General features: G+C 39.0%; 1 protein-coding gene and 1 pseudogene across 2 annotated transcripts; one reads left to right on the top strand and one right to left on the bottom strand.

The window, feature by feature from the left end:
* LOC143612386 (xanthine dehydrogenase 1-like) lies at positions 1 to 5,210 on the top strand (annotated as a pseudogene). The gene is made up of 10 exons (XR_013149936.1): positions 1 to 1,840; positions 1,931 to 2,238; positions 2,756 to 2,995; positions 3,099 to 3,388; positions 3,442 to 3,679; positions 3,788 to 3,949; positions 4,033 to 4,167; positions 4,245 to 4,482; positions 4,561 to 4,734; positions 4,827 to 5,210. The product of XR_013149936.1 is annotated as a xanthine dehydrogenase 1-like (transcript).
* A 562-nt stretch (positions 5,211 to 5,772) lies between these two features.
* Positions 5,773 to 7,796, bottom strand: LOC143612392 (uncharacterized). Its single transcript, XM_077086385.1, has one exon. The coding sequence runs from the start codon at positions 7,794 to 7,796 to the stop codon at positions 5,937 to 5,939; it is 1,860 nt and encodes a 619-aa protein (XP_076942500.1). The 3' UTR covers positions 5,773 to 5,936.
* Between the last annotated feature and the right edge of the window lie 2,440 nt (positions 7,797 to 10,236).

Genomic DNA, 10,236 nt, shown 5'->3' with positions numbered 1-10,236 from the left:
TCATTCTTTTCGGGCACTATGCAATCAATGCTTGCTTGGCTCCCTTATATTCTGTTGAAGGAATGCATGTAATCACAGTGGAAGGAGTAGGGAATCAGAAGCTCGGTTTGCATCCGGTTCAGGAATCATTAGCAAGTCGTCACGGGTCACAATGTGGATTTTGTACACCTGGATTTATCATGTCAATGTATGCATTATTAAGATCCAGCAAAACTCCACCTACCCAACACCAAATTGAAGAAAACCTTGCAGGAAATCTATGCAGATGCACCGGTTACCGACCAATTCTCGATGCATTTCAAGTCTTTGCAAAAACTAATGATTGGTTATACACAAGTGGTGGTTCTGTTTCATCAGAACAAGATAAAGTTGGTGACTTTATTTGTCCTTCAACTGGTAAACCCTGTTCTTGTGGACCAAACAAAGAAACCATTAAACCGGTTTCTTATAACGAAATTGATGGAACTTCGTACGCAAACAAAGAACTCATTTTCCCGCCACATCTTTTAACGAGGAAATCAAGTTATTTGAACTTAAGTGGACTCGGTGGGATCAAATGGCATCGACCGTTACTGCTAAAACATGTATTGGAGTTGAAGTCAAGATACCCTGATGCAAAACTAGTTGTGGGAAACACGGAATTGAGAATCGAAACCAGGTTAAAGAAAATTCATTACCTGGTTTTCATATCTGTGACCCGTTTACCGGAACTCAATATATTGACTGCTGACCATGACGGTGTGGAGATTGGAGCTGGTGTCAGGCTCTCCGAGCTTCAAACATTTTTAAAAAAGTTGTTGATGAACGACCGGTTTATGAAACATCATCTTGCAAGGCTATTATTCAACAGTTAAAGTGGTTTGCCGGGACCCAAATAAGAAATGCGGCGTCCGTTGGCGGGAATATATGCACTGCGAGCCCGATTTCAGATTTAAATCCACTTTGGATGGCATCAGGAGCAAAGTTTAAGGTTGTTGACTGTAAAGGAAACGTTAGAACTGTTTTGGCAGGAGATTTCTTTTTGGATTATCGAAAAGTGGATTTGGGGGAAAACGAGATTCTGTTATCAGTTTGTGTTCCGTGGAGTCGTGAGTTTGAGTTTGTGAAAGAGTTTAAGCAGGCTCATAGACGGGATGATGATATTGCAATTGTGAACAGTGGAATGCGTGTGTTTCTTGAAAAGATTAATAATAAATGGATTGTTTCGGATGCGTGTATAGTGTACGGAGGTGTCGGTCCGGTTTCGTTATCAGCTGTAAAGACAAAAGATTATTTGATAAGTAAGGAGTGGAATAAGGAGCTTTTGCAGGCTTCTTTGGAAATCTTGAAACAGGATGTTGTGATTGGTGAACACGCGCCAGGTGGCATGGTGGAGTTTCGCAAGTCTTTGACTTTAAGTTTCTTTTTCAAATTCTTTTTGTGGGTGTGTCATCAAATGGACGGTCAAGATTCGTTTAACGAAGCTGTACCTGAATCGTATCTATCGGCTATCGAGTCGTGTCACCGTCCACCTGTCACGGGTAGTCAAGATTATGAAATCACAAAACATGGAACCGCTGTGGGGTCCCCTGAGGTTCATATGTCAGCAAGACTTCAAGTAACAGGAGAGGCTGAGTACACAGACGACACACCGATGCCACCTGGCGGTTTACATGCTGCTTTGATATTAAGTAAGTGGCCTCACGCGCGTTTACTTTCAATCGATGACTCGGGTGCCAGGTCATCACATGGATTTGCTGGCATTTATTTTGCCAAAGATATCCCGGGTGATAATCTTACTGGTCCTGTTGTTTTAGATGAGGAAGTTTTTGCTACTGAGACCGTCACTTGTGTTGGCCAGGTACCTCTTTACAGAACTGACGGGTCAAAACGGGTTCGTTAATAATATATCATATATGTCTTATGATATGATCCTAATTATGTATTGCAGGTTATAGGAGTGGTTGTTGCTGACACTCACGAAAACGCAAAGATTTCTGCAACAAAAGTGGTTATTGAGTATGAACCTCTGCCCGCAATATTATCCATAGAGGATGCTGTCAAGCTCAAAAGTTATTATCCGAATTCGCACAGGTGTTTAAGCAAAGGGGATGTTGACTTATGTTTTCGGTCAAACCAATGCGAAGATCATTGAGGGTGAGGTTCATATTGGGGGTCAAGAACACTTTTTACATGGAGCCACATAGCACCTATGCTTGGACCATGGATGGTGGTAATCACATGATTTCATCGACTTACGCCCTGCTTGAGGTGCGCGCATATTATGTATATATGTGTAAACCCTTGGGTGGGCAAAAGTGAAATTGCACTAATTTTGACGTTATTTTACTAATCTCGTGAAAATAACGTTAAAAGTGGCGGAAGGTTAATCAGGCATCATGTGGTGGCGTTGATAGCCGAAAGACGAGGGTACATGCACCAATCAGCCGGTATCCCGATGATTGAGTGCTATGTGCTTTATGTCCAAGGCTTGATGCAAAACTACTATCGAGCCGGGGGTCTCACCGGAAGCAGCCTCTCTATCCCTATGGGGTAGAGGTAAGGCTGTCTACATCTTACCCTCCTCAGACCCTAACATAGCTTTGCTATTGGTGGGATATACTGAGTACGATGATGATGATGATGATGATGATGATGATGATGATGATGATTTCATCGACTCAGGTACAAACCCGCACCCAAATAACAAATGAGTTTTTTTTTTCCGCATATAATGATTATAAATGATGCGGTATTATTATATGGTTGTATTTAGGCACCACAAAAGCACCAAAAGTATGTAGCCCAAGCGCTCGGTCTCCTAATGTCAAAAGTGGTTTGCAAGGTGAAACGAATTGGTGGTGGATTTGGCGGGAAAGAGACCCGATCGGCTTACTTTGCAGCTGTTGCTTCTGTACCAGCATACTTGTTGAACCGGCCCGTGATGCTTACACTAGACAGAGACGTAGATATGCAGGTATCCGGTCAACGGCATAGTTTTCTTGGAAAATATAAGGTATAAGTATATAACTTCAAAGTTTGGATTTCATATTAACTGGTCAAAGTAATGGTTTGATTTACCAATTACTTAAAATTGATGATATAATTATATTATTTAGGTTGGGTTCACAAATGAAGGAAAGGTGCTAGCTTTAGATCTTGAAATCTATAACAATGCTGGAAATTCACTTGATTTATCTCAAGCGGTACTCGAACGAGCGATGTATCAATCAGATAATGTTTATGAGATTCCGCATGTTAGAGTTAATGGACATGTTTGTTTCACTAATTATCCTAGTAACACCGCGTTTAGAGGCTTTGGTGGGCCCCAAGGTATGCTAATTACTGAAAACTGGATTCAAAGAATTGCTATAGAAATTAACAGAAGTCCAGAAGAGATCAGGTTAATGTTCTTTATAATTAATCAAGATTAGCATTTATTATCACAAAAACATTAAAAAGTATGATTTGATTTCAGGAAATGAATTTCATCCATGACGGGTCAATATTACACTTTGGTCAACAAATTCAAGACTGTACTTTGCATCGGTTGTGGGATGAACTCAAGACATCCTGCAACTTTGTAAATGCTAGAAGTGAAGTTGAAGAGTTTAATCTTCGTAACCGATGGAAGAAACGTGGAATTGCCATGATTCCTACTAAATTTGGCATTGCTTTTACAACCAAATTCATGAACCAGGTGATTATATTTTAATTATGTGTCATTAATGTTAATTATAGTTATTAGAGTGCTCTTATTGGTTTATTAGTATATGGCCTGTTTTATATATTGGCTCATTGGCTGCAGGCAGGTGCACTGGTTCAAGTGTATACTGACGGGACCGTGTTAGTTACACATGGTGGTGTGGAGATGGGTCAGGGTTTACATACAAAAGTGGCCCAAATTGCGGCTTCCGCCTTTGATATTCCACTTGTCTCGGTATTTATTTCCGAAACTAGTACTGACAAGGTAATAAAAAAATATTTAATTAAAAATAATATTTTTTTGGATGTTACATTATTAATAACTTTTGAGCTTTGATATGTGATTAGGTTCCTAATGCATCTCCAACAGCCGCTTCAGCTAGTTCTGATATGTATGGCGCTGCAGTTTTAGATGCGTGTATGCAAATAAAAGCACGAATGGAGCCAATTGCATCTATGAAAAAATGTGCTACTTTTGTTGAGGTACATTAATGGCATTTGAATTATTTAGCAATTTTAACAATTGAAGGACTGTTTTTCATTTATGTCTTTTTTTGTAGTTGGTTAATGTGCGCTATCTCGAGCGTGTAGATCTTTCTGCACACTGGTTTTATATCACTCCCGACATTAGTTTCGACTGGAAAACCGGAAAAAGGTCATCCGTTCAGGTATTTCACATATGGAGCTGCGTTTGCTGAGGTGGAAATCGATACGTTAACCGGTGATTTCCACACGAGGGCTGCTGATGTCATCTTGAATCTTGGATTCTTCATCAATCCAGCCATTGATATTGGGCAGGTCACAGGTTCATTCTTATACATTTACATGATTTCTTGATGGCATTTTTATAAAAGTATTTTGTGTATTTGGATGCAGATTGAAGGAGCATTTGTTCAAGGTATGGGATGGGTGGCTCTTGAGGAGCTGAAATGGGGCGATGAATCTCACAAATGGATTGCGCCCGGTTTCTTGTTCACCGCAGGTCCCGGAAGTTACAAAATTCCATCTGTTAATGATGTTCCTTTCAAGTTTAAGGTTTCTCTACTCAAGGTGCATATAAAATTAACATCTCACTTTAAAACATATAGACCAAAAATGTATGAAGTATATGTTTAATAGTTAATATGTTTTGTGACACTCAGGATGCACCGAATGACAAGGCGATACATTCATCAAAAGCTGTTGGTGAACCGCCATTCTTTCTGGCTTCATCCGTATTTTTTGCCATTAAAGATGCAATTACAGCTGCAAGATCTGAATCAGGGTCTTATGGTTGGTTTCCTCTTGACAATCCTGCAACTCCCGAGCGAATACGAATGGCTTGTAATGACGAGTTTAGTGTGCCGTTTGTCAAACCTGATTTCCGAGCCAAACTCAGTGTTTAGTGAAGCCATGTTGTATGCATTAATGCAGAAGTGTATGTGCATTGATCACTTTGTATTGTTATATAAGATGTATTTCTGATGTGAATAAGCCAGTCTCTTGCAGAACTGTATGAGCTTGGCAGAATGTTAAAACTTCCACCTTTTTTTCTTAATCATAATACTCATATTCAACCTACACATACGTGCCTTCTATATTAGTTAGATCTCAGTTATGTTCCTGATTTATGTGGCTACATATATGTAAATTAAACATGGTGCATATATATGTAATTTGGTGTGCATTACACTTCAAAATTTTCATGGTCCATGTAGTTTGAATACTTACTAGGTTTTTGCTTATTTCATATATCCATGTTTTATTATTTGGATCTTTTATACTTGACTAAACATATGGCAGTTGGGTGAAGGAGATGGTGGTAGGATAACACATGTGGAGGTGGTGAATGGTGATGGAATGGGTGGAGAGAATTATTAAATATATTAAGGTGGTAGCTAGGGATAAGTGATGGTAGAGATGGAGACTTAATCATGTTTCTAGTTGGCTTAGAGCATTTATTATCATATAAGCTATGTAAAAAGAGGTAAAAATACCATACAAGTACCAAACATTCATCATTCAGAAATACAAATTATGATAGAAAAAACAATCATGATGTAGTAATTGGATTAATCAATTATAAGGAACAATAAGGTACATGATGTCTAAAAAATAAATATACCAAGGTTATAGCACAATGAGACATTATTAACTCATGGATACATTGGTGTAAGAATAAAAACATATTGTAAAATTTGTTGATGTGTAACTTCACATAAAGGAAATACTTTATACTTTTTGCATGTTGAAATGTTGAAAGTGTTTGTGTTTTAGTAATAGACCGGAGGTGGAGGAGAATTGTAGAAGTAAACCGGTGGTAGGTGAGACTTAGATGGCGGAGGTGGTGATTTATAGATGTATGGTGGTGGGGGTGAAGGAGACGGCGGTGGAGGAGATTTGTAAATATATGGAGGTGGTGGGGATGGCGATGGTGGAGGTGGAGACTTATAAATATATGGAGGTGGGGGTGATGGTGATGGTGGGGGTGGAGACTTATACACATACGGTGGAGGTGGAGAAGGTGATGGTGGAGGTGGAGACTTGTAAACATATGGAGGAGGTGGAGAGTGTACGGGTGGAGGTGGAGACTTGTACACGTATGGTGGTGGTGGAGATGGTGATGGTGGAGGAGGAGATTTGTAAACATATGGAGGTGGTGGGGATGGTGATGGCGGGGGTGGAGACTTGTAAACATATGGAGGCGGTGGTGAGTGTACGGGTGGAGGAGGAGACTTGTATACGTATGGAGGTGGTGGAGATGGTGATGGTGGAGGAGGAGACTTGTAAACATATGGAGGCGGTGGTGAGTGTACGGGTGGAGGTGGAGACTTGTACACGTATGGAGGTGGTGGTGAGTGTACGGGTGGAGGAGGAGACTTGTATACGTATGGAGGTGGTGAAGATGGTGATGGTGGAGGTGGAGACTTGTAAACATATGGAGGTGGTGGTGAGTGTACGAGTGGAGGTGGAGACTTGTACACGTATGGAGGTGGTGGAGATGGTGATGGTGGGGGTGGAGACTTGTAAATGTACGGAGGTGGTGGGGATGGTGATGGTGGAGGCGGAGACTTATAGACATATGGTGGGGGTGGAGAAGGTGATGGTGGAGGTGGAGACTTATAAACATATGGAGGAGTTGGGGAAGGTGATGGCGGGGGTGGTGATTTGTACACGTATGGAGGTGGTGGAGATGGTGAAGGTGGGGGCGGGGACTTGTATACATATGGAGGTGGTGGAGAAGGTGATGGTGGAGGAGGAGACTTGTAAACATACGGGGGTGGTGGAGATGGTGATGGTGGAGGTGGAGACTTGTACATGTATGGTGGTGGCGGAGAAGGTGATGGCGGGGGTGGAGACTTATAAACATATGGTGGAGGTGGAGAAGGTGACGGTGGAGGCGGGGATTTATACACGTATGGAGGTGGTGGAGATGGTGATGGTGGAGGAGGAGACTTGTAAACGTACGGGGGTGGTGGAGAAGGTGATGGTGGAGGCGGAGACTTGTATACATACGGGGGTGGTGGGGAAGGTGATGGTGGAGGAGGAGACTTGTAAATGTACGGGGGTGGTGGAGAAGGAGATGGTGGAGGTGGAGACTTGTATACATATGGAGGTGGTGGTGAGTGTACGGGTGGAGGAGGAGACTTGTACACATATGGAGGTGGTGGAAATGGTGATGGTGGAGGAGGAGACTTGTAAACATATGGAGGTGGCGGGGATGATGATGGTGGGGGTGGTGACTTATAAACATATGGAGGCGGTGGTGAGTGTACGGGTGGAGGAGGAGACTTGTAAACATATGGAGGTGGTGGGGATGGTGATGGCGGGGGTGGAGACTTGTAAACATATGGAGGCGGTGGCAAGTGTACGGGTGGAGGAGGAGACTTGTATACGTATGGAGGTGGTGGTGAGTGTACGGGTGGAGGAGGAGACTTGTAAACATATGGAGGTGGTGGGGATGGTGATGGCGGGGGTGGAGACTTGTAAACATATGGAGGCGGTGGCGAGTGTACGGGTGGAGGAGGAGACTCGTATTTATATGATTCGTCAGCAACGATAGTGGCGATCAATAAGAAAGCAAAAGCGCACACAAGTTGAGGCCAAGGCCTCAACTCCCTAAGCCTTACCATATGAGAAGGTGGCCTTTTGGTTATCTTAGTTCTGAACTTCTGATCTCTAAAAACCTTGAGCAAGGAATGATCTTATTTGTTGAAAACTAATGAGAATTGAACTCAATTTATACAAGTCATGTATATTTGTTTAATGCATAATACAAGCTGTCACAATAATTCTTTTAATATTTTATACGAATTTAAACATATTAGAGGAAACAACCCACCAAATATCACGTCTTCTCCAAGTGTTTGATATTTTCATATTTGAATGCTTCCACCCAAGAATTTTGAGGTGAACCATGAAGACAACATCAACCAGCGGTTGGTTAATTAGCTACGTCTTGTGTTTTATTCTTATTTCATTTCTTTTCTATGCATATATCCAATATAGCAAAACGGGCATTAAAACTTCTAAAGAGCTACCTTTTTGTTCGTGAGAAGTGTAACACTTTTGTATACATCATATCACTGTGTGTGAGATTTAGATTTTAGAGTGAATGATACATGTGTTCAATTATAATTAAATATACGGGGTATTGAAAGCAATATAAGTTGGACATATGATTATAAACGGTTAGACGTGTCAAGGGTATTTGTGTAAATAAAACTTGTTACAACAACATATCAAGTCTAGAAAGTTAGATTAATTGTTGTAATGGCTGGTCACAGCTAGGGGTGTTAATCAACTTGCGGACGACTCTATCAGATTTTGCATGTGTACGTGTTTATGTGCATGTGTAGTGTTGTTGGTGGGTGGGCAAAGTTAACTATGTGTGAAAAAACAAACAATATGATGTCATTTAAAGTAAGCAATATGTTATGACTAGTCGATAGCTGCTATGGCATTGTCGTATTCTCTAGATAAAGTTTCTTCTTATATTATCATCTTCAACAATATCGTTTTCTTTTGTTACTAGGAGTCTATTTTCTCAATCAGAACCCAAATTGTGATTATTAAAAAAAACTTTAAAGGGGAAAATGATGCTCCTCTCAAGTCTCAACTCTCAACTCTCAAGTACCCCAGTTTTTACCTGTCATGGCACCGGCACATGCAACGCTCCTCTCAAATACTACCCCCCCCCCTTTCTTTTCTAAATACAAATAAAATCTAAAATAACATTCATTTTTAGAACTTAATCATTCATTAAAGAAACTAAAACATAACTTAGAATACTAAATTCGAAAACATAAAATTAATTGTCCACTTCGAATTCCCCGGATGCGGATTCATAGCAAAACAGACGAGATGTTTTCCTAGAACATCCCATGCAACCTCATTAATAAAACCCCCGTTAGAGATTAGGTTTTGATACTGAAAAAATTAATAACATAAAAATGTATCCACCGTCTTTATTGTTATAAAAGAAAAGAAAAGAAAAAGAAGACACAACGGTGAGTGAAAAAAATTATTGTGTCTTTATTTATTATTGTGTTTTGTGGTTAATTTTGTCATTGATTATGTCTTTTTTCTTAACATTGTGTATTTTTTTCATTATACCGTGTTATATTACTCAATATTGTGTTATATATTGTTCGGCGTTGTGTTATATTTTACGACCTATTATATTTTTTTTAGTTATAATTGTGTCATTTGTTCATTTTCGTCATTGTGTCTTTGATCTCACCATTGTGTCTTCTGTCAAATTTTTTTTTTATTTTTTTTAATGAAAATGATGGCGGAAACATTTAGGTTTGTTAAATTTTTTCGTTTTTTATATATATTTTGAGTTATGATTTTTTTAATTATTTTTTTGATTTTATTTTAAAGGGTTTTTTGTGTTGTCACAAGTCATTCTCACACTTCTTATTTTTGTCTTCTTTTGTATTTTAACTTTACCCGTATATTATATATCAATAATTAATCCATTTAGAGTGTAATATATTTAGTCTTAAAAAAAGATTTATTATTGATATTTTGCTTATATAGTGTAAACATTCAACTTGTATATTCTTACTAATGTTTCATAAATATACTTTTCTTTCTCATTTACAATTCAGTTCATCGTAATTTAAAATTAAATTTAATTTGAACCTGAAAGGAAGCGAGGGTTTATGGATTCCGTATTGTTTTCACGTATTAGGGGTTATGGTTTTATAATGATTGAGGAGTCGACCTTAGACATAGCCTTAAACAAAATAAGTTTGCACATGATATCCCACCATATAAAAAAACTATTTAATAAAGCTTTAGTTAGAAGATGGAGCTTCATTTTTATTTTATTCTCAAATAGATTGGATGGTAAAATGTATTATTCGTCAAAGAATAAGAAGAAAAGGTCGTGGCCTACTGTAGTCGATGATTAATTTTCTTTCCTATCAATTGTTAGGTTTCTCGGCTGATCACACACATATTATAATTAATTATTATTATTATTATTATTATTATTATTATTATTATGTCATTATTATTGTTAGTATATATTATTGTTTTAATTGTCATTGCTTTTATTTTAGG

The sequence above is a fragment of the Bidens hawaiensis genome, unplaced genomic scaffold (genome assembly GCF_021521415.1).
Source record: "Bidens hawaiensis isolate Kalapana, Puna unplaced genomic scaffold, B.hawaiensis_p1.1 tig00034576_1, whole genome shotgun sequence".
NCBI classification, from domain to species: Eukaryota; Viridiplantae; Streptophyta; class Magnoliopsida; order Asterales; family Asteraceae; genus Bidens; species Bidens hawaiensis.
The sequence above is the reverse complement of the archived record's forward strand: the minus strand, read 5'-3'. Positions and strand labels throughout refer to the sequence as shown.

Bases quoted from the DNA above. Each gene is read 5' to 3' on its own strand.
- LOC143612392 (XM_077086385.1), bottom strand. From the start codon at position 7,796: ATGGTAAGGCTTAGGGAGTTGAGGCCTTGGCCTCAACTTGTGTGCGCT.